Below are 25,550 nucleotides of genomic sequence, written 5' to 3'. Positions count from 1 at the left end.
ACCTGATGACTTCAGTAGTCAAGATTGCCTTGAAAATGAGACATAACATACCTTACATGTGAAAAGTAATACTGGATCACATTATTCATCTTGGACTCTGCTGGAGAAGTAAAAAGCAAGAGAAAAAACAGACGTAAGCAGATGGTATAGAGGAAATAAATGGTGATGGGAGGACGCTTGACGAGTGGTATACATACAATATACTGCACAGATGATATGTTGTGGAATTGTGCACCTAAAATTTATATAATTTTGTTAACCAGCATCACCCAAATATATTCAATAAGAAGGGGGAAAAAAACCAAAGTAGATTATATGTAGCCTTCCTAAATGTTGTTTATATAAATTGAATTGTTCAGATTTGAATAAAAGTGACAATACTCATTTTCAAATAGTTGCTAAAATCATCCTATTAAAAACATGTACCATATATTAATTTGTACTGCATACAATTATTAAATCTTGTCTAGGTTGATTCTTATACACTAGGAAGCACAAGGGGTTTCTTTTACTTTCCATTGCTTCCTTCTAATAAATGGTCCTAAGTCAATTGAATAGGATGTGCCCACAAAAAAACTGAGTCAGTCATTTTACTTTATCAAATTATGTCTCTATGCCTTTCACTGTGTTTGTAAACTTTAACAAGTGTTACAAGATACTGTGTTTGGCTTTGGCTTTTGGCAAGCATCTGTTCAGTGTCAGAGTCAAATTTAGAAACATATATTTAGCCAGCAGGTCATCTTTTTACTAACTGACTTGTTATAAATTCCTGAACTAAAGCAACATTTGTTGGAGAATCTTTTGACATAAAAGAACATAAAGGTATGTGTCTGATCCCTCTAAAAAACTTAGCAGTTAAACAAAATATAAAGTTGGGTTATGTAATGACTCTAATACCAATAGTAATATTACATAAAACTTTGCATGTTATGAAACTTAGTGTATTCTCCAGAGAAATAACTCTCTATGCTTTATAATAACATTTAAATGGACTGATAAAGTCAAGTTATTAAATTTTAAAATTTTAAATTATAAGTTGTTAAAAGATTTAACATTCTTCTAGTCCTGATTTTAGCTTACATAATTTATAGCTACTTTTATATATTTTACCAATGAAAAATTTTGATTTATTAAATCAGATGTAAGAATCACTACATCTAATTTTAGAGAAGCTTTATGTATTTTTACTGAATTGAGAAAATTTGATATATTTGACAGTTGTTACTTGAATATTGCTGATTAATGAGGCTGTTAGAGGTAAGGCTGTTTATATAATGCATTTGAGATGATTTATAAGCAGTATTCCATAGATTCTTATACATTTAATAAAATTCATCCTAGTGGTTTTAAAATTTAATCTTTTGAAATAAAAAGTCTTTCAAAGAAAAACAAATATTAAAATGTTAAATTGAATAACCGTATCTGTACAATTGAAAGATTCTCTTATCCATTTCTCTAATTTTCATCCAAAGAACCAGTATTACCTTACTATTACTTTATTCTCCACTTTTTCCTCTCCCAAATCTTTTTTATTCTCTCTGATATTCCTATTTTTAGGTCTTAATCAAGATCACGTACTCCCTTTACTCCCCAGAGTAGAAACTATGTAGAGTTTATAGAAAGACAGGCTGTTGCCTCACCAGAACTGAGCCTTTTCTCTCTGACTCAAACAGAAGGGAGCAAGGAGGCTGTTAGTACATTTTAAAGCCCCAAGAAATATAAAAATGAAATACTATTGCTATGTCCAGCCATTTGCTTACTGACTTTGCAACAGCAATATATAAATATATATATGTATAACTTTAAAGTTTTTAAACACAAATTATTATAAGTACTAATTAAAATGAGGAACTGACATTGTTTAAAAGAAAACCTTCCAGATGTGTACTAAGTCATAATTTTTTTTTTTTTTTTGTGACAGAGACAGAGAGAGAGGGGCAGATAGGGACAGACAGATAGGGAGAGAGATGAGAAGCATCAATTCTTTGTTGCGGCTCCTTAGTGTTCATAGTTGTTCATTGCTTTCTCATATGTGCCTTGACTGGGTGGCTGCAGCAGAGTGAGTGACCCCTTGCTCAAGCCAGTGATGACCTTGGGCTTCAACCCAGTGACCTTAGGGCTCAAGCTAGCGACCATAGTGTCATGTCTATGATCCCACACTCAAGGCAGAGACCCTGTGCTCAAGCTGGTGAGCCGGCGCTCAAGCCAGGGACCTCAGAGTTTTGAACCTGGGTCCAATGTATCCCAGTCTGATGCTCTATCACTGCGCGCCGCTTGGTCAGGCTTAAAATTTTTCTATTAAGTTGCTGAGAATAACATATTTGGAGAAGAATGTTAGATCTTTCAGATCAATAAAAGTCAATATAGTCATAGTCACAGTCAAGATAAGTGAAAACTTCAGAAAAGTTAATTGAAGATCAGGTTTTGTAAATGACTCTCTAGTATGCATTTTCATATTCTTTTCCCAATAGTTAATCTACCCCATCCAAAGAATACCTTGTTATCTGATGGGAATCTATTCATCATCACATTATCAATTAACTTTTGTAATACCTCAAAAGAAGTTTTATCAACTCCTAAATTTCTCAGTAAAAACATTCTTATTTTTTAGGATGTCAAACTTGGGACAATTTGACTCTGATTTTTACCAGTCTAATTATACCATTGATAATCAGGAACACAGTTGTAATGATTCTGATGCCTATGGAAATCATAATGGATCTAGAAAGTAAGTACTTTATATTAAGAAAATACATTCTCATTTTAAGAAGTAATAATATTTTGGCAAGGATTTCCAGGTAGATAAGTTTTCTTGGAGGAAGCAAAAGTGTATCTTTGTAAAGTGCCCAAGAACAAATGTCAGGAAATGACAGAGAAAAGAATTCAGTTTTCCATGAATCCCCTTGACCCCCTCAGACCCATTTATAGCTGAAGGTTTGCCTTAATAAGGAGCCTGAATACAGGGACTGTATTTTCTGAAACACTATTTAAAACACATATTTTATTCAATTTAATAAATATTTATTAAGGACATGATAAACCCAAAGATAAAGAAGAAATAATATTTTCTCTCACAGCATTTAAGAATTTCTGTTGTAGAGGTAGGCAATTAAATATGCCATTTTAACACAATGAGAAAACTCCTAAATGGAAGTTTAGGGTACATATATTTTAGAATGTGTTAGTTATTTGAATAGACAGTTCACCTTCAGTTGAAAATAAATAAAAATGATTAAGAATTTAGTATTTACCTTTTAGTAGTCCCAAAATAGAACATGTAGAGTGAGAAAAATTTGGTTCAAGTTCTGGTTCTTCCATTTGTTGTTTGTGACCTTGGGAAAGATATAACTCCCCTGACTCGTGTCTTACCTGAGAAATAAGGACATTAATAATGCCCACTTCATAAAATTGTCATGGAGAGCATTTGTGAGAATGTGTAGAAAAGTAAGCATTAAAGTAAAACCCCTAGATAAATGTTATTTATTTATGTAATTATAGTTTGCAAAAGTAGTTGACATGTTGTTGCCTAAAGTCACCTAAACTTATTGTATTTGTTTATACAGTTGTTTCTTTGGATGCCTTTAGTTGGTCTAGATGAGAACTGTGAAAAGGGTCTGACCTTTCAACTTTCATAATAACTAACATTGATTGAGCTCTTACTATGTTAGGAACTATTCTGAGATTTATGTAAATTAAGTCATTGGATCCTCAGACAATCTTGAGATAAGCCCTATTATTCTGTTTACACTTGAAGAAACTTTTCCAAAGTCACCCACCTAATAAGAAATGAGATTAGGATTTTAATCCAAGGTTGTTTAATTAGGTCCATAACTAGAGTGGACATGTGATTGGTTGTAAATCAAGACATTTTTAAGAGTAAAATAGATACTATTGATAATAATGTTGGTAAAACAAGAATAAACGTGAACATCTTGGGCAAACTGGGATGTGTAATCACTTAGCCATTCCAATGAATTTAGGCCAAATAACCACATAACAAATATTTCAAATTTCTTAATCACTGAAGTTTATTTTTCTAAACACGAATCAGTACCTTGGCAGCTTCAGATGTGGGAAGAAAAGACAGATTAAATACAATGGGCATTGTAGACTCTAGTTCCAGCTATACCCAGGCACATCTGGACACCATTTTTACCGGCTGGTTACTCCTACAGATGTAGGCAGGTAGGTGGCTGCTTCCTAGCCACTCATTCTGAACCACTGTTCTTTTGGTAGGAAAAGGTGTTGGTGTGTAATGTTTTAAAAACTGTAAAAGTCAAATATCTGGAATTTTATTTCATGCATGCCTTGAATCTGTGTTGTCTAGTATCAGTCAGATTACCATAAAAATTTCTTAAAGTGAAAACATTCTAAATATCTATCTATCTATCTATCTATCTATCTATCTATCTATCATCTATCATCTATCATCTGAATATTATGACTAGGCAAATTAAAATCTTTTGAAATATTATTAAAAATGGGGAGGAATGGACAAAGCTGTGAAGAACTGGTTCAATCACTGTAAAGTCTAGCAACTCAAATATAACTTCATTTTATTTCATTGATAATTAATACCTTGGGAGATCAAGAAAATAAAAAACAGAAGTGTTTCAGGCAGAGAGAGTAGTTTGAGCAGTGAGGTTATTAGAAGACAGTGACTCAAAATACATAATACACCATGAGACCATTCTGAAAGGATTTTCAGCTCTGCCCTCTTGTTTTATATTTTTAATTTTCATTTATTGATTGATATTGAGAGAGAGGAGGAGAGAGAAACATTTATTTATGGTTTATGCACGCATTGGCCGATTCCTGTGCATGCCCCGACCGAGAATCTCACCTGCAGCCTTGGCAGTTCAGGAGGACACCCCAACAAACCCGACCGAGAATCTCACCTGCAGCCTTGGCAGTTCAGGAGGACACCCCAACAAACCCAGCTACCTGGCCAGGGCCCCTTGCTTCACTGAAAGGAACAAGTCACTTTGAACTTGTTTCCTTTTCTTTTCTATTTTAATTCTTTTTATTTACTCATTTTAGAGAGGAGAGAGAAAGAGAGAGAAAGAGACAGAAAGAGAGAAAGAAAGGGGGGGGGAGAGCAGGAAGCATCAACTCCCACATGTGCCTTGACCAGGCAAGCTCAGGGTTTCAAACCGGCAACCTCAGCATTCCAGGTCGATGCCTTATCCACTGCGCCACCACAGGTCAGGCCAAGTTTCTGTTTTCTCCCTTGTCTGTTCCATATGGTATCAGCACTTGGGCAGTACGTGCTGTCTATATTTTCAGGCTAAACTATACTGAAATGTCTAATAAGAAAGAGACAAAGCTTTCCCCTTTAAGCAGGGATTCATAATCACAACTTTCTCCCCACCCCACCTTCTTAATTTCTTTCTCTGATTTTACATATCAATGTCACTTAGAAATTAAGATGACCAAGAGATGAAAGTTAATATAACCAAATGAGGAAAATTCTTCATTATATTGTATTAGGTTGATGGCCTAACCTGCTTAGCATTTAAATTTAAGTCCTGATTTGGCCATGGTAACATTTAAATTCTTACCCACACTGCAAGTCTCAGGAATCAGAAAAGGGCATATGATCTGCGGTAGTTTTATGAGGTACATAAAACATGGAGTCAGAGGAGTGATTTACTAGAGCACATCAGACAACTCCAGAGACTGACCTTTTATTTATTCAATGAACAGTTAAATTAAAATGCACCCCAAGTCAAAATAATATGCTGATCACCCTGGCAAAAGATATAGAAATCCAGAGGGTAGTTATAGACCATTCATCTCTGGACCCCCACCCCCAAATATATGGGAATTTGTTTTAAAAAGCTTGTTCAAATGTGAACTGAAGGACAGAATAGAGGTAGAGGCAGGATCGAAGGGACCAGAGGGAAAGCAGACAGAGGGAAAGGGGATGAGAGGATGGGATCAGAGAAGGGAAAGAGATGGTGAAATTATATATACATAACACAGAGTTATAGAGAGCAGGAAAGCAAATCCTGGAGGGAAGCGGGGAGGGCTTAGGGGGCAGGGCATTGAGGGGAGTCTGGCAAGGGGGATGTTGAGAAAACACAAGGTGGAGGGATGTATTCGGTGGGACACTTGAATCTATGTAAACACAATAAATTAAAATCAATTAAAAGAAAAAGCTTGTTCAGCTCAATGTCATGCTAATCAGAAAACTTGTTGACTGCTGCTTGCTAAGACAAGGAAGATATTTATATTGAAAAACAATTTTCTCTCCTGAGCTGTGGTGGCACGGTGGATCAAGTGTCAACCTGGAATGCCGAGGTCACCAGTTTGAAACCCAGTGCTTGCCTGGTCCAGGCACATATGGGATTTGATGCTTCTTGCCTCTCTCTGTAAAATGAATGAAGTTTTAAAATATAAAATTAAAAAAATAAATCTATTTTAAAAAACAACAACAATTTTCTTATCTGAGAATGAACAAAATGGAGATTTCTCATTCTAAAATGATAATCCAGTCATGTGAGTAGGCATCATTTCCAATCACTGATAGTTATCTAGGTTATGTTTTCCCAGTATAGTTCTCCAATTTTTAAACGGGAATCTATTCAAATTATTAAGAGAAAGAAATAGTGGCCCTGGCCGGTTGGCTCAGTGGATAGAGCATCAGCCTGGTGTATGGATGTCCTGGGTTCTATTCCCAGTCAGGGAACACAGGAGAAGCAACCATCTGCTTCTCTCTCTCTTCCTCTCTCGCAGCCAGTGGCTGATTGGTTCCAGCATCGGCCCTAGGCACTGAGGATAGCTCTGTTGATTTGAGCAACCCCATCTAGGGCCCATGCTGGAATCAACCAAGCTCTTTTTTTTTTCTTTCTCTTGCTTTTGTGAGAAATGACTTGCTAAGATCATTGTTTTCCAGCTTTCACAGACAAATGATAAAGTAAAAAACAAAAGCATGGTCAAGGAAGTATGTTTGGCAAGAAACATGTTTGGACTCATTCAATTTCATTTAGTTGAATACTTCAAAAGAGGAACACTAAGGCCAGCTATTGACTACTTTTAGTTAAAAACTCAAAGATGGCCCTGGCCAGTTGGCTCAGTGGTAGAGCATCAGCCTGGCGTGCAGGAGTCCCGGGTTCAATTCCTGGCCAGGGCACACAGGAGAGCCGCCCATCTGCTTCTCCACCCCTCCCCCTCTCCTTCCTCTCTGTCTCTCTCTTCCCCTCCCGCAGCCAAGGCTCCATTGGAGCAAAGTTGGCCCAGGCGCTGAGGATGGCTCTATGGCCTCTGCCTCAGGTGCTAGAATGGCTCTGGTTGCAACAGAGTGGCGCCCCAGATGGGCGGAGCATCGCCCCCTGGTAGGCATGCCGGGTGGATCCCGGTCGGGCGCATGTGGGAGTCTTTCTGACTGCTTCCCCGTTTCCAGCTTCAGAAAAATACAAAAAACAAAACAAAACAAAACTCAAAGATAATTTGATTGACATTAGTTGTCTGGAAATGGCCAGGACAAAAAGTCTCTTTCTTTATAGACAACAATCAGTTTCTGTATTTATTTTTTCCTATGAATTAATTATATTATTAAGATTGTGATTTTCACTTGCTGTTTCAACACATGTATAAGGATTGTTATGTTTGGTGACTGCCCCTAAAAATCAATGAAAAAAAGCAGCATTTGTACAATGCAGAGCTCTACTCAGACAATGCAGTTGTGAGACTGACATCTGCAGTATCCTGAGACACTGGGCATGCTGTTCAGTCTTCGTGAACCTCTATTTCTTTTTCTGTAAAATGGGACTCAGATGATAGAGTTTTGCCTTACTGAGTTTAATTATATGAGAAACTGTGAGAAAAAGTGTTCATAAAAGTGGACATAATCACATAATTAATAAATATTAGTTGGTATGGATCCATCATCCAGAAGTCTTTCCATGACCAGTTGTTTCACTATTTTTAAATAAACTTTAAGTTATTTCTATCATGCTTAAATACTCATAAGCCTTAGGATAACTCATTAAAGAAAAATGGTAGTTTCTCTCTTTGATTTGTCATGCTATCCCTTTCCCAGATGTTTAAACACCAGTGTTTTCCTTCCTCCAGACTGCAAGCCAGCGAGCAGCCTCAGCATGCCTTTGTCCCACCGGAGATGCTCATGTCATCAGGTTACACTGGACAATTTTTTCAGCCAGCATCCAACCCAGATTATTATTCACAATCTCCTTACATTGACAGTTTTGATGAAGAGCCTCCTTTGCTAGAAGATAAGTTAAGGAAGTGCTACTAATGTGTGTACAGCTGGAGAATAATAGCAACAATCAGCACTTAATGTGTGCTGTCAGCATGCTGCATCCAGGGTGTTTGTGCAGTTGTTCCACGTGTAAGCAAGTCTGCCCATTCAAGACATTTAGACCAGTGCAAGTCTGTTGCATGTTTGTGTGGGGCGGAAGTAGGTATGCGCTATTGCTATGCTATCGTTGCAGTTATTAAATGCTTCTCCTGTTTCTTAAATTTGAACTTCCCCGGCAATGTCTAGAAAACAGTGAAGACATCTTTTTGAAAAGTGGTCATATCAAAGTAACCATCCTTCCCACCCCAGTTAACAAAACCACTTCATAACAGCCTATTTTATTTTCTGCTCTATTTGCCTGGACTCCAAGGCTGTAGTTTCTGAACTTGCTATTGTTTATTTGTTGTCATGGACACAAGCCTGGCTCAGATGAGTTTTTTCCTTCCTGACTCTTCTGAATAGCCTAATTGCAGCTAGGCATGGCTAAATGCGAAGGAATATGTTTCCAGTACATAGAGCTACTGGTGGCAAGAAAAGCCAGAGATCCTGGCAGCTGAGTGAAGGTCCCCGGGGGATTTTAGGGATGTTTTGTCCCTTGAGACTGGTATCCAGCCACCTTACATTTATGACTTTTGCTCTTCAAAGATGTCAACATGATCCTTGAAGGATAGGTGATAGAAAACTAAAACTCAATTTGATTTAAACTTGAGAGCTAAGGAGAAATACTCATACGTTAACTGCTCCAAATCTTTTATATGTTACCAAGTGAAAAGGGATAGATTAAAATTCCCAGTTTTTACATCAGAAGACCTTAATTTGCCTCATGTCAACACAAACAGTCACCTGGCATCAAAACATTCTACTCTCTTTGCCTTAAAAATGTAAAAACTTAAAAGATTTAAATCACCCAGAAAAGCATAGAAAAGTATGTAGTAGATTTTTTGGATCATTTGAAACCAGTTACATTTTGAATTGGTTCTGTTTAATCAATTTACTCTATTTTGCCTCTGTGGTTAATGACACCTGAAATTTATATGTTATTCTCATTAAAATTTTTTCTTGACTCCATTAAGAAACTGACAGTTGTTGAATTAAAAGAGTAATCAGTATTCAATATGGATAATTGGAGAGGAGAAAGAAATCACCTAAAATTTTATCTAAGACATGATACCATTAACAATTTGATATATTTCTCCAGACTTTACTCTGTTTTGTATGAATGTATGTATTTAAAGTTTTGTTTCTTTATAATTACAGTATATCATGAGCATTTCTACATATGTAGTCTTTAAATCATTATTTAAAAAAAGATGTATAATACTCTCTATATATTATGCTAAGTAAAATAAATCAGACAAACACAAACACCATGTGATCTCACTTTTGTGTGGAATATTAGAACAACAAAATAAATAAAAACAAAAATACAAAGAAAATTAAAGGAAACATGATATAGTATGGATTCATGATACTTTATCACATAAAAGTGCCATAATTAAAACTCACCTTAAATGGTGTTTTTTGTTTTAATAGAATCTAGTAATTTGGTGAACTTTATAGTAAACAACTTTGACCTGTATAATAGACTCTGTCCTTAGGATGGATCATAACAATGAGATTACTGGGTACTTACTCTGCCAAACACATCCAGAAAGAAGATATCCTACTATGCTTTAATAGTAAAATATCAGATGTTTTTGTTAACATGGTAGGCAAAATTAATACTTTGTATTTCTTGGTTACTAGGAAATATAGACATTTTTATGTTTATTGAATTTTTACTTCTATTATGATTTTTTCTGTTTATTTTTAAAGATATTTATATAGTTAAGATATTAATTATTGTCCAGAATATGTATTTCAAACATGTCTTTCTAGATTGTGTTTGCCATCAAATTTATTTATGGGGCATTAAGGCATACACAAATTTTAATATTTATGTTTTCAGCTCCACAATATTTTTCTTGATAACTTTTATTTCCCATTTCTCTTTTATTTAGAATATATTTCTTCAACTCTAGGTACTGCTTATATCCTCTTATAAACTTTTTTACATCTCAGTAATCCTTTTTTCTTTTTTTTTTTTTTTTTAGAGAGGAAGAGTCAGGAAGGGAGAGAGAGAGGGGAAGGAGTGAGATGAGAAACATCAACTCATAGTTGCTTTACTTGAGCTATTTATTGATTACCTCTCATACATGCCTTGACTGAGTGGGGTCAAACTGAGCCAGTGATCCTTTGCTCAAGCCAGAGACCTTGGGGTTTTGAACCTGAGTCTTCAGAGTCTCAGGCCGATGTTCAATCCACTGCACCACCACCGGTTAGACATACATTTTTAAATTATACTTTTGTTTTGCCTTTAAAGTTTTGATTCATTGAACATTTTGTTTAAGTTAGTATGTGAAGTTAGGGATTTAACTTTATTTTCTTTAAAAATTAATCATTTTTTTTTGTAACATTTATTGAAATTATTTTTTTCTAGTTACCTGAAAAGTCTCTATTGTGCTATACTAATTGTAATGTATCCTCCCCTAATGTCTTAAGTTTGAATAGAAAATGTACAAGATTCCCTGTTCTACTTTATAGAGATAAGGAAAAATTTCTTAATTATTTTTTCCTTTGTAGTTATCCCCACCAAATGTATAGTATACTAAAAGAGAGAGTACTTAATATAACTTTACATTTTGAATTTATGGAATTTTTAAGCTCTGATCTAATATGTTCTTTAGTCTGGGTAATTTTGTAAAAATTTCATGCTTCATATCTATAAAAAATGAAAAGATTTTAGGCAGATTTTCTACACTAAGGTGATAAATAACATTTTCTAGCTCTTATTGAAGTTACAACAAAACTACCTATACAATTATGAATCTATAATAAATAGAATCCCCATGCACAAAAATATGTTATTTGCAACTGTTCTTGCTAATGCCTTGAACACTTTGTTGTCTAAAAGACTTGTTTGTTTATGCAGGAATAATAACTTGTGCTATTTGATAATGTACAATAAATATGTTAACAAATGCACCTTGAAAACAAGTAGTCAATTTGAGTCTATCAGACCAAAAATATTACTGAAATTTGGATTTGGATTTGTAGCAAATTTGGATTTCTATTTGAAAAAAGAAATTTGGATTTCTATTTGAAAGGTCAATGATACAATATGCATAGAAAACAAACATATTAATTCATTTTTATAGCAGTTATATACTTTACTACCACTAGATGTCAGTAAAACAATAATTTTGCATTCAAATTTCATAGCAATTTTATTTTCTTTTATTTTGTATAATAAGGCATTATATTAGGTTATCTATTGATACAAGTAATAAATACCTATAATCTCATTTGCACACCTAGTAATAGATTTGAAAACAAAATAAAAAGTGGGGCATCAGTTGGTTTACAGTGGTTCATATGGAAAATAACACAACAATTAGTGCATATTATATAGTAAACTCTGTTTCATATACTCACAACTATACACCTACTTTTGTCCCATCCTGTAATATGGCAATGTCTTTTGGTAGAAAACACATAAAATCTTCTTTCTTATGAAAATATTAATTAGGCCCTAGGCTCATTCACTGTTTTATGATGCACTGTTGAATTGTGCAGAATTTAATTATACCATTATATAAACAATTGAAATCAGTAATAATGTCTTAAAGAATTTTCACCTGAGTTTCTTCAGGAATAATTATTGTGCTCTTTCAAGAAAAAGATATTTTGAATTAAATGTCACTTTATTGTGGTAAATACTGAAAATGTTGTTAGTATAAAGGTCTAAATTGAAAATGAAGTTTGAAAGCAACATAAGTCTAAGGTGAAATTAATTTAACTACAGTATTTCTCCATTTTTTTTAAAGTCTGTTATTTAAAGATTATATTAGACATTTTAACCCAGCAATTTTCAAATTTTTTCATCTCATGGCACACAGAAATTAATTCCTAAAGTTCTACAGTACACACACACACACACACACACACACACACACACACACATATAATTTACCAATCTGACAAAAAAATAGGAAAAATTTTGATTCATTCACACTGGATGGCTATTATTGTATTGGCTGTTTTCACTTTTTTTTTTATTTGACAATGTAAGAAAAAGAGGTACTCCTCATTTAACTAAATAGCCAGGTATTGCATGTTTTAAATCAGGGGTCCCCAAACTTTCTACACAGGGGGCCAGTTCACTGTCCCTCAGACCGTTGGAGGGCCGGACTATAAAAATAAACTATGAACAAATCCCTATGCACACTGCACATATCTTATTTTAAAGAAAAAACAAAACCAAAATGGGAACAAATACTATATTTAAAATAAAGAACAAGTAAATTTAAATCAACAAACTGACCAGTATTTCAATAGGAACTATGCTCCTCTCACTCACCACCAATGAAAGAGGTGCCCCTTCCGGAAGTGCGCGGGGGCCGGATAAATGGCCTCAGGGAGCCGCATGCGGCCCGCGGGCCGTAGTATGGGGACCCGTGTTTTAAATATTCTGCAGCACACTGATTGAAAATGGCTGTTCTAACCTTATTTTAAGATTGGTGAGCCTGACCAGGCAGTGGCACAGGGGATAGAGCATCAGACTGGGATGCGGAGGACCCAGGTTTGAGACCCCGAGGTCGCCAGCTTGAGTGCAGGCTCATCTGGTTTAAGCAAAGCTCACCTTTTTGGACCCAAGGTCGCTGGCTTGAGCAAGGGTCACTTGGTCTGCTGTAGCCCCACAGTCAAGGCAATATGAGAAAGCAATCAATGAACAACTAAGGTGTCGCAACAAAAAACTGATGATTGATGCTTCTCATCTCTCTCCATTCCTGTCTGTCTATCCCTCTCTGATTCTGTCTCTGAAATAAAAAGGAGATTGGTGAACTGCTCATATTCTCCAAAGTGTGTGTTCATTATGAAATATATAAATACACTGTGAAAATAATAAGGATGCAACATGAATGTTGTAATGTAGACTATTTGCTCACAATTAATTTAACCAGCCAATTATCTTTTCAAGCTTGGATTAGTAATCGTTCATCTGAATATGAAACAGGATAAAAAATATGCATTCTATCCTAGTTCAGACCAACTTCTGCCTGGCCTTCTAAAAAAAGCATAGGTTCTTATTAACGCAAGGCCCTGATGTGTCATGGCAATTAGTAAAAGCCCATCTGGTTTTTTGAGTATAGAATGTCAACTTTGCAAGGTGTTTAGGTGGTATAAGCCACTATAAAAGAAGTTGAGCCCTGGCTGGTTGGCTCAGTGGTAGAGTGTCAGCCTGGCATGCAGGAGTCCCGGGTTTGATTCCCGGCCAGGCCACACAGGAGAAGCGCCCATCTGTTTCTCCACCCCTCCCCTTCTCCTTCCTCTCTGTCTCTCTCTTCCCCTCCTGCAGCCAAGGCTCCATTGGAGCAAAGATGGCCCGGGCGCTGAGAATGGCTCTGTGGCCTCTGCCTCAGGCACTGGAATGGCTTTAGTTGCAACAGAGAGACACCCCAGATGGGCAGAGCATTGCCCCCTGGTGGGCATGCCGGGTGGATCCTGATTGGGCACATGCGGGAATCTGGCTGACTGCTTCCCCGTTTCTGGCTTCAGAAAAATACAAAAAAAAAAAAGAAGTTGAAATATGTATCTGATCAAAGATAGCTTCTAAATCCTAGGAAAGGAAGTGGAATGCCACATACAAATGACTTAGGGAGACAATCCTTCACATGGGAGAAGTAAACTCAATTCAAAAATATATAACCATTATCAGATATGATGGGTATTGACTTGATTAAAAGCATGGGTTCTGTCTTTTTGTGGTTTTTTTTAATTTTTGATTTTTAAATTTTGTTTTTTGGACAGGTTGTACCCTTTTATCAATCACTATCTTCTATTTCCCGCCCCCAGCCCCTGGAGACCACTTTTCTACTCTGTTTCTATATGTTTGACTTTTTTTTTACTTTTAGATTCAACATATTATTAATATGAGTAATATCTGTCTTTCTTGGCTTATTTTACTTCTGAGAATGCCCTTAAGGTTCATACATATTTTTGCAAATGGCAGGATATTTTATTCTACCACAAGCACTCATAAAAAGGAACATTAACTTGTTTCAAGAATCTAATCTTTAAACACACAGACTGAACCAGAGAGAGTTGAGTGCACATTATGATTACCTTCATTTGTTGAAAAGGGCCCTTTTCTCGTCTCTGGCATTTCAGGCGGTTAACACAGAATTGCTCTTCTCACCAGGCAGTGTGAAAGCAAAATCCTAGACCCTGGGTAAATATCCTCACTTTAGATAATTCTGCTACATGAAAAATTATGCCACGTTTGATATAACAATATTTCAAAAGTGTTAGCAATAAAAATTGCAGGAAAAACATTTTTAAATGGACAATTAGATGGGAGTTTGGGTCCGTTAGCTACTATTTTATTTTTAATTTTTTACTGTAGAATGTTCACTTCCTAATTTTCAGATAAATTTTAAGCTTGTATTTGCTACATAAGTCAAAGATATTCTTTATTCTGGAATTGCTTGTCTAAAATATTTCTTTTAGCTCATTGGGAACAAAAAATATTTTTACTTATTTATTTATGGTTTATATGTTTATATAGAATTTTAGATTATGAAGGTATAACAATCAGATTAAAATACTCAGGAAATTAATTAAGATATTAACTTTACTTTTTAAATTATTTTATTGATTTGAGAAGGAGAGAAAAAAACATTGATTTGTTTTTTCACTTATTTACAAATTCATTGATTGATTCTTGTATGTGCGCTGACCAGGGATGGAACTCACAACCCTGGTGTATCAGGAGGCACCTTAACTAACTGAGCTACCTCTCCAAGGCATATATATTAATTTTAATTAAGCAACATTACTGATGTCTATTTTTCTATATTTATATCACCTCCTTTTCCCCCGCCCTTTTTGCAGAACTTGGAATTAATTTTGATCACATATGGCAAAAAACCTTAACAGTGTTAAACCCATTGAAGCCAGCAGATGGCAGCATTATGAATGAAACCGACTTAGCTGGGCCCATCCTGTTCTGTGTCGCGCTGGGAGCCACCTTCCTTCTGGTAATGAACAAAAGTATCAGATTTTAATGTGTGTCCTTCCAGTGTCATTTTTGCAGAGCTCTTTGGAAATACAGAAGGCAGTACGTCACCTTGAACACTGAGCCTTGTTTAATTTATAGCTACATTTTTTAGGGGGCAAAAGGGTTATATTTAATAGAACTATTGTGACAAAAGAGAAATTTTCATCATGCATTACAACAGATAAAAAAAATAAAATAAAATTAAATAAAATTTAAGAAATCAAATTACCAAATCAAAATTTTCAACAAAACCTGAAGCCATTTATGACCTTGTTATTAATAAAAAAGACTATCAATCTGAAACAGCTGAAGAAGCTCTTTGGAAAATATAAGGCTTAAATTTTATTTCTGGCTTTCTGTGAAATTTGCACTGTGATGCTGGGCAACTTCTTTCTCTTTAGTCATCCTTTTCTTTGCTGGAGTGTATTTCTAATATCATACGAAGTATGAGATGGATCTTCTTGTTTCTTCCTGGTTAGGCTACTATGGGCAAATTAACTTGCAATGATAAGCTGTGATATGTTAATTCAATAAAAATATTTCCTTTATTATTTTAGTTTTATGCTTTTTATAAAGACATTTCCCCCCAGCTTCACCATTTCCCTCGTGTGTGTGTGTGCCTCTTTCATCCTTTATATCTGGGAGTGATGATGTTAAAAGACACCAAAAAAGAGAACAAAACAACAACACGTATTTCCACCCACGTTCATTTTAGATAACATACTAGCTCATAGTTTAGAAAAAAATGTTTTATTATTAAAAAGGAGGAAAAAGAAGAAATGAGAAAAAAGCCTATGATTTTATATCAAGGAGGGAATGCTAAATACATTAAAAACAGAAGATGAAAAATATGGCCAAACTAGTCTGACAAATATAGTCTTGCCCTGGCCGGTTGGCTCAGCAGTAGAGCGTCGGCCTGGCGTGCGGGGGACCCGGCTTCGATTCCCGGCCAGGGCACATAGGAGAAGCGCCCATTTGCTTCTCCACCCCCCCCCTCCTTCCTCTCTGTCTCTCTCTTCCCCTCCCGCAGCCAAGGCTCCAATGGAGCAAAGATGGCCCGGGCACTGGGGATGGCTCCTTGGCCTCTGCCCCAGGCGCTAGAGTGGCTCTGGTCGCGGCAGAGTGACGCCCCGGAGGGGCAGAGCATCGCCCCCTGGTGGGCAGAGCGTCGCCCCCTGGTGGGCGTGCCAGGTGGATCCCGGTCCGGCGCATGCGGGAGTCTGACTGTCTCTCCCCGTTTCCAGCTTCAGAAAAATACAAAAAAAACCCCAGAAAACCAAAAAACAAAAAACAAAAAAAATATATAGTCTTAAGGCACAAAGTGATAAACTCGGCAGGAGAATATAGGACATTGAAGATTCTAGGCCTTTTCCACCTCCCTCTCTTACAGCTACTTCCCAAAATGCTTTTTATTTCCAATGTAGTTACAGTTTTTAAAAGTAGCTGTAAAATGTTATTTGAAAATTAACTACTTAATGTCAGTATCAAAACACTGATAGCAATCTAGTTTCTGCATGGTAATGTGGCCAATAATTACAGCATATTTACCCAGTACAATAGTATTTAATGATAGCATCTTATTTCTTCCTTTGAACAGCAAATAAAAAAAGTCTGTAAATCAAATACTATATCAACTAGAGTTTTAATTTAGTTGCTAACCTCCCTTCTGTCTTTGTCACAGTAATTTGGTAATCTTATATTAAGCTCTAAGTAAGATGATGTCAATTAATCAAATAGTCAGAAATGATCAGTTTAATATATTAACTCATCTTTCTTTTTCAATTAATTTATAACATAACAGCTGTTTGTTTTTCTGTAGAAATATTACCATCACTATCCTTTAAAGGAAGGGATTAATCCATGAATATCTTTTCAGGGTGTACAAGGTTAATTGGTTTTATTTAAATATCCTATCTTTTGTCTTAAGTAGAAAGCGATATAGGCAAAGAACTCGACTGGAAGTAAGACAATTGTGTCTACTTCTAACTTTGCTCCTAGGTGTGATCTTGAATCTTTTGATTCCTGTATCTAGGACTTCATTTCTTCATTTTGAGGGCAACAATGATTTATTAAAGTGGTTCTTAAGGTTCTTTTCAGTTCTGAAATTCTGGGGAATATTTGAAAATTTTCTGAAACTTTTTAGAAAAATATCATCACTTTAATTTTACCAATAGTAAGTATGTGGTTACTTCAGAATTGATTTTCATACATGTAGAGCAATAAGAACCAAAACAAACAAATAAAAAAAGTGGAGATTAACGAGGTCAGATTTAACTCAGAATCCGTTTGAGGCTATGTCAACCCTGCCCTGGATATCCCATATTAAATTATAAAGAATGATTTCATAAGCAGTATATACATATACTAAAAACATAAAAAATAAATTCAGAAGCAATATCCAAATCTGTTCATTATCTCTGGAGGTGAAAGATTCATAGTTTTATACTCATGATATTTCTAATGTATATTGATATACACACAATACCTTTTAGCGAACTTTCTTCATGTTGAAGGAGGCAAACAAAACAGCAAAAACAAACAGAAAAACAGCTTCAAATACTTAATACTAATTTAATTATTATTTCTCTCAAAACTATTTTCACCTCAATATGATGAAGATGAGTGATTTAAAGCTATGACTTTATTTCTTTTTAATTTTTGGTAGATTTAAGAGTGTATGAGAAAGACAATATTCATGGCCAATATAAAAGTGTAATCACATAAATTAGTATTTCAAATAAAGAGTTAGTAATAAAGGTAGAACAAGCAGGATTCTGAAAATTTTGAAGTTAAAAAATATGGAACTTTTTTTATTACGTATGTTTCAGGAGTACAACATTATAATTTGACATCTGTATATACTACAAAGTGATCACTCCCAAAAGTTCAGTTACTATCCATTACCACACAATTAGTACCCTTTACCCTTTCAGTTGACCCTCCATCCCATTCCTTTCTGATAACCACTGGACCTGTACGCACTTTAAAAAAAATAAAAAGGAACATTTATTTTCCATTTCAGTTACAAGTCCTTGTTACAATTTTTTTTTATAAAAAAAATTTTATTTTAATGGGGTGATATCAATAAATCAGAGTATATATATTCAAAGAAAACATGTCCAGGTTATCTTGTCATTCAATTCTGTTGCATACCCATCACCCAAAGTCAGATTGTCCTCCGTCACCTTCTATCTAGTCTTCTTTGTGCCCCTTCCACTCCCCCTCCCCCTCTCCCTCCTTCCCTCCCCCCGCCCCCCGTAACTACCACACTCTTGTCCATGTCTCTTAGTCTCATTTTTATGTTCCACCAATGTATGGAATCCTGCAGTTCTTGTTTTTTTCTGATTTACTTATTTCACTCTGTATAGTGTTATCAAGATCCCACCATTTTGTTGTAAGTGATCTGATGTCCTCATTTCTTATGGCTGAATAGTATACCATGGTGTATATGTGCCACATATTCTTTATCTAGTCTTCTATTTTTTTTATATTGATTAAAGCCTTTAAGCAAACTCTTGGCCAATACAGCAAGAATCCATAAAAGAGTTGTGTCCTTAACATGTTCACCAAGTCCAAATTGGCCCCAACACCATGCCAAATCCCTGAAAAATGCAACCCAACCCCAGTTCAGTCTGTTAGGAGCTGTCACAAGAAGCAAGAGTCCAGGAAAAGTCCACATCCAAGAAAAGTCCGCACTGGAATTGTTGTCACAATTCTATACTTTGCAGCTCACATCCAAGTCCCACTGACCACTGCTTCTAGCTGGTAATGATTCAGGTAGACTGGAAAAGCCATCTACAGCATATGTGGATATGGAGCTTCTGTTCTCCTCTGCCTGGAGAGATGAGACCAGGTTGCTTCTCCCTGGAGCCTTATTACAATTTAAAATAAATTTTAAAATGATGATGATTCTTGCCAAGTGGAATTACACTTTATTTATTTTTATTGATTGATTGATTTAGAGAGGGAGAGAGAGAGACATCAATATGTTGTTCCACTTATTTACACATTCCTTGGTTGACTCTTGTCTGTGCCCTGACCATAAATCAAACCAGCAACTTTGGTGTATCAGGGTGACACTCTAACCATCTGAGCTATCTGGCCAGGGCAGAATTGCACTTTAAATTGAAAAAACAAACAAACAAACAAAAACAAACAAGAAAAAGATGAAGAAAAATCTCAGTAACTGATAGAGAAAGGTACAATTTTGTTACCAAATGAATTTCATTCATAGTTTATTTACCTCACCCTATTCACAAAACTTTTTGATTCCAGGAAGGTTCAGCTATGTGTCCTTTGAGTATAGGGAAGTTGTTTTTCACAATTTCAACAATCACTATCTCAGAATTATCACATTCCATTAAAATATTAAGTAAAATATTTCTCTAATACATAAAAGTGATTTGAAAGTGACACAGTTTTCCAAGTGAAGCAAACACACCCAATGGTGCAGTGTAAAACTGATGTGTTCTATTTTTAACATGTCCATTACCATCATTAGCATTATATCACATAATATCAATAAGAATACAAAACTATTCAATGAGAACTTATTATGGCTAACATAGGAAAGAATTCTGCCAGCATAACCCAGGTACATTTTGTGAAAGAACTTAGTAGTGACTAACCGTCTGAACTGCACAGAAAGAAGAGTTGAAAATAGCCAAACAATATACCTCTCTGAAACAAAGATTTTGTGGAAAACAGCTATGGAAAGGGAAAAAAGACAGCTGAAAAGCTCTCAGAATTGATTCTTCCTGAATCAATTAACCAGATTCTTCAATATATTTGCATAATTCCCATGAAAACCAGACTTATTTTATCCAACCTTTATCTAGAATTTCCATTCAGCTTAATGTAAATATAAAAATTAAATTTATTTCTCACTGGAGCTTTGGCACCCTCAGGTAGCCAACATTCAAATCACTTCTGTTTAATTAACAATAGTAGACTGTGACTTTACCTAGATGCATTTAATGGAAATACTTCAAATCCTAGACCCTAGTGTTTTGTGAGTGGTGGTTATTTTTTAAGTCTTAAGAAGATCAATGGTCTATCTTGAACACCATTGAAATCCTTTCATAGTACCTCTTTTATGATTAATTACCAAGTAGTTTCTATAAATCAGGTTTTTAAAAGGTATGTTCAGTTAAACTAGAAATAAGCACTATGAAAGTAAAATTTTCTGTGGTCAAATAAGTTTGGAAGTCACCTGGTTGTAAAATGTTAAATAAGTTCCATTATTTTAGGATTTGTTTAAGCTCCTGTACATGTTAACAACCTAAATTTCAGAGCCAGATTACCTGGGTTCAAAGCCAAGCTTCACCCATTAGCATTATGTTACCTTGGGAAAGTTACTTAAACTTTCAGCCCCTCAATTTCCTCCTGAGTAAAACTGGTGCAATATAATGGTACCTATGTTATAGGATTATTATGTGAATTAATTAATAAATTAAAGATGTGAAATGCTTAGAATACATCCTAGCACAGTAAATCCCATAGATGTTTGCTAATATTACTAGTATGCATTGTAAACTTCCAAGATTGAATTGGATTTTTTCATTAATTGTTCATTTATTTAATAATTTGGCAAACACGGGGAGAAAATATGTTCTTACTTCTGCCTGTAGCATCGTGACTGTAGTGTTTGATTTCAGGACAGATCTTCACAGTCTAGCCAGTGCTTTTCCCAGAACTCTATCTCTTGATAATTGTAGGGACTACAGAGGTGGAACAGCACTGAAGCCGGTTGCGTGTAAGATGCTTTCTGATTAGTTGGCGTTCTGACTTTCTCTACATGTTTTTTTGTGCGTTCAAACTGTTTTCTTCTCTCTGTTTCAGGCAGGAAAAGTTCAGTTTGGTTACGTGTATGGCATGAGTGCCATTGGCTGCCTAGGGATTTATGCCTTACTAAACTTGATGAGCTCTTCAGGGGTGTCCTATGGCTGTGTGGCAAGTGTCCTAGGTTACTGCCTGCTCCCCATGGTCATCCTGTCCAGTTGTGCCATCTTCTTTTCACTGCAGTAAGTGTCTGTGTTTGCTAATAGATCCCACTTGCACAATCATTGCTACAGCTTGCCACACCAGGGCAACAGTTAACCTCTTTTTGATCGTTTTGGTAGTGGAATTAGGGAATCCAATGACACTTAAAAGCTACAGGCAGATTCAGGAAAGTAGGTCAGTTTTGGCTAACGTGCTGTTTCTATTTCAATGATTTAAAAAATAGATTAAACCAAGTAATCTTAAAACTGGCACTTTGTAAATTGTCACACTCTTCAATATGAACTATTGTCACGGGTAATATAACAGGTACAGAAAATTCACTTGTTTGATTTTGGAAGAGTGAGTACCTGGCGCGCGCTGACAAATTGCCTCCGCTCCCAGGCACTCTGTCTTCCAGGCAGGAAGCAACTGCTCTTTCTCAGCTGGGCACCGCGCGGTGCAGAATTCCCAGGAACCCTGATGAGGATATTAATGCTGGAGAATTTTATGGCATATATGTTCAGTCAAGATTTCTTTTTCTTTATTACTTCCTGAACAGTTTGTATTTGCAATTCAAAACTGTTAGTAAGCATGCACTAGATAAGTTTCTGTCAGGCACTCTCTCTGGGACATCTGCATATCACAACCACTTTGCGGAGACCAAGTAATTACATCATTCTTTGTCACCTGTCATGCTCCAAACCCAATTAGAAATAAACATTTGCCATCAGTGTTCATTATTCCATATCCTAAGGAGACACAATTTGGATTTTTTTTTTTAGATGATCCACATTTTAGGTTATTAACACTATGTTGGCTAGGATATAAAGACTTTACCAGTGCCAAATAGAGACATTTTAGAAAAGCTGTAGGTATATTTCCATGACATTATTCCACTTTTTGCATACTAAGTTCTTTAGCAGGCAGGCTATCCCATTTACTATGTGGTGTGGTACAAACATTTGACAAGTTAATACAGAATTCAGTTATACAACTTCTATTTTGTCAAATGCTTTTGCCAAAGAATACTATAATTTACTATTTAAAGCCTCTAATTTTTAAACGTTATTTTCAGCAAAGTTGAGATTTAGGGTATTTTCAATGACTCCAGATTATTAGGGAAGAAAGTAAAAAACTAAAACCCTTGGATTTTGAAAATCATCATAAGTATTAACTGTCTTTAATTAGATTTTTATTAAGCAATTGTGCAAAATGATTTAGAAACTCTTCAATTTATATTAAAGGGAAATAAACCATCTGATCCCTAAAACCATTACACTGAAATTACTCTTTCAGGCGTATTAATATATTATTTAAATTAATCATATATAATTTTATATTCTTGTTCACACAAACCTATAAATTTAATCATTGGAAAATTATTTATGACATATATTAATTAAACCAATGACTACATAATATTTATTAGAATATTTGAGAAATAGTTTTTATTTATTTATAAGCTATATTGTATAGTTTTTCAGTGGTTTTCCTTTGGTTCAATTATTAAAGTCAGTATTTCTGTGAGTTCCACAAATAATGAACACCATTATCAACTTCAGATCCAACAAGGATCAAATGAGGCAGTATATTTCGGTGGTGAAGAGTGTTCCCAGAGTTAGAAGATTTTGGTGTAACACTCATAATATTATGCATTTTTTGTTAAGTCACTTCATTGCTTCAAATCTGGGGACTAGCTGTACCTGAGACCACTCCCAGGTCTTATGTCTTATTTTCCTAAATAATGCATTCTATTTTGCATGTGAAAAAAAAATTCACTCTTTACCACCCACACCTCCATTTTTATTACCAAGGTGGCTAGACCTAACTCCTTTATTTTGCCATTTCTCCTTAAAGAACCAATTGCCTCATCGTTACTTTTTGAGGATACAAATTGAACAAATTCATTTCAGCATTCTGAAAAATCTACACATATACAAAGAGAAGGGATCTTCAGAGATGAAGCAGAAAGCAACACATATATATGTGCCTTCCTGTTCCATGGGTTCCCTACTTGAGCTGTGTCAGGCTTTGACATCTCAGACAAAAAGCTGAGAAGTGGACCTGGGAGCAGTGAGGACTGGGCATCTCACTGAAATGCAAGTCCACTCATCTTTCTGCTCACACTGTGGGTGAATTTAGGAAGAGGTGTCAGGGAAAGAAATCTGTAGCTCTCACAAAAGTTTCTAAACATACTTTATATAGAAGAATTTCAGGAGTTATGATTTGAATGTTGATGTCTGAGAGTAATTGCAAAGGTATTCCTCTGTTTCTATTAATTTGAGTTTTACTGAAATACTAAATATTTAGTCTCTGATGGTAAATTTGACTCAAGTGTTTTCTAGCTTTCTAGCTGGCCAACGTCTTTGAGTTCATATGGTTCCTCACCCTCATTTTACAGATGGGAAAGTAGTTACAAATATTGGACCAAGGATATTTGCAGGGCAACTCTTACTCAGTAATCTCTCTCTCTCTTTTTTCCTCCTGATGCAAGGTAATCATCTGTTTTGTTTTTGCTATAGAGGCACAATTGGAACTGTGTTGGCACTGATCATCATTGGCTGGTGTAGTCTCTCAGCTTCCAAAATCTTCATTTCGGCCTTGGACATGGAAGGACAGCAGCTGCTCGTCGCCTACCCCTGTGCCTTACTTTACGGACTTTTTGCCCTCCTCACTGTTTTTTGAAGAGTATTTGAGATGGTATTACAAGATTGTATTTATTTGCCATTCAGATTATTCTAGAAATGTATTAACATTTGAATTTAGTAATATGATTTCTGTTTTATTGCTGTTGAGAGAATAATAAGCAGAAAAACAAAAGGATGATGCTTTAATAGCATGATTGGTTTGAATGATGTTCGGATTTTCAGTTCGGTGCATTAAAACATTAAACATACTTAAAAATAAAAGGCATAGAGTTGTTTTGATGGGCCTTGCTTTTCTCAGTAGTTACATTTCTTTGAAATGTAAATAAAATCACATGCTGATTGTATAGTTAATCTTTGGAGAAAACTGCATGATGGCTCGAGCTGTGTGTGTATGATTCAAATCATACTCTTCAGCACCTTTGGAGAATTGTAAGGGTGGGTTATGTAAGGTTTTATTTCTTTGAGATTCTAGTAACTCCTGTCTTTCCACTCAATTACTTTAGCAACTGTTCTTTGGTCCCCCATTTGGACAGCACATTAACACCACATTTCTAAGCCTTCACTTCCTTCTTATTTGGTTTAGATGCTACGATTCATTACTATAATTTTTCCTCTGTATATAGCCTCAGTAACCTTGCCATTTGCTCCCTAAATAGATGAATGTGACTGGAGGAAACCTTACTGTTTCACTTTAATTATATTAGTATATCTTAAATGGCTTCTCAGTAATGCTTTTTGAAACCTACTACATTATTCTACTAAATTTGCTTTCCTACTTTTTGAGATGATTATGTTATACCATTTGTTCAGTGCTCAAATCTGTAATGTTACTTTCTCATTTCTCAATGCTTATGAACTTTCTTTTTACTTGCATTTCTTCTTGTCCCTATCTTTTCTCCTCTCTATAGTCAGCCCTGACATTTGCATAGCCATTTGTTTCCACTTGACCTATTATTTATATCAGCACACAAATATATTTCAACATCAATTATCTAAAAAATAAAATCCTTTGATTCAAGGTAACTCTCCAGTTATGACTCATTTTTCTCTTACAAAGATTATTGGAAGAGGTGTCTATTGTCTTTGCTCCCACTTTATCACCACCCATTCTTTTCTTACATTTCAGTCCAGATTTCATCACTCTATTCACCAAGACTACTTTGTCAAATCAGCAACAACCTCTACAATGACCTAAATCCAATGGACAATTCTTAATTATTCATTTCATTTGACCTCTCACAGGTACTTTATTACCACTAATTTCCTTTAGACCCTGTGCTGAAGCACTTACTTCTTCATTAGGCTTCTGGAACATTTCTTTCTTTCTTTCTTTCTTTCTTTCTTTCTTTCTTTCTTTCTTTCTTTCTTTCTTTCTTTCTTTCTTTCTCTCTCTCTCTCTCTCTCTCTTTCTCTCTCTCTCTCTTTCCCTTCTTTCCTTCCTTCTTTCCTTCCTTCCTTCCTTCCTTCCTTCCTTCCTTCCTTCCTTCCTTCCTTCCTTCCTTCCTTCCTTCCTTCCTTCCTTTCTCCCCCCCCTCCTACCTCACTGGTAGCTTCTTTT

The 25,550-nt window shown here is 35.5% G+C and overlaps 1 protein-coding gene across 2 annotated transcripts; it reads left to right on the top strand.

The window, feature by feature from the left end:
- Nucleotides 1-733: 733 nt before the first annotated feature.
- YIPF7 (Yip1 domain family member 7) lies at nt 734-25,295 on the top strand. 2 transcript variants are annotated; one of them, XM_066386065.1, is made up of 6 exons: nt 734-822; nt 2,612-2,728; nt 8,077-8,138; nt 15,197-15,342; nt 21,204-21,385; nt 23,867-25,295. In XM_066386065.1, exons 2-6 carry the CDS (start codon nt 2,613-2,615, stop codon nt 24,027-24,029), a joined length of 669 nt encoding a protein of 222 aa, XP_066242162.1. In that variant the 5' UTR covers nt 734-822; nt 2,612; the 3' UTR covers nt 24,030-25,295. The 2 variants fall into 2 exon arrangements, with proteins under 2 accessions (XP_066242162.1, XP_066242163.1); XM_066386066.1 differs by lacking the exons at nt 21,204-21,385; nt 23,867-25,295 and having other exon boundaries at nt 8,077-8,261; nt 15,197-15,258.
- Nucleotides 25,296-25,550: the final 255 nt, after the last annotated feature.

The sequence above is a fragment of the Saccopteryx leptura genome, chromosome 5, assembly GCF_036850995.1.
Source record: "Saccopteryx leptura isolate mSacLep1 chromosome 5, mSacLep1_pri_phased_curated, whole genome shotgun sequence".
Taxonomy (NCBI): domain Eukaryota; kingdom Metazoa; phylum Chordata; class Mammalia; order Chiroptera; family Emballonuridae; genus Saccopteryx; species Saccopteryx leptura.
This window is presented reverse-complemented; position numbering and strand designations above follow the sequence as displayed.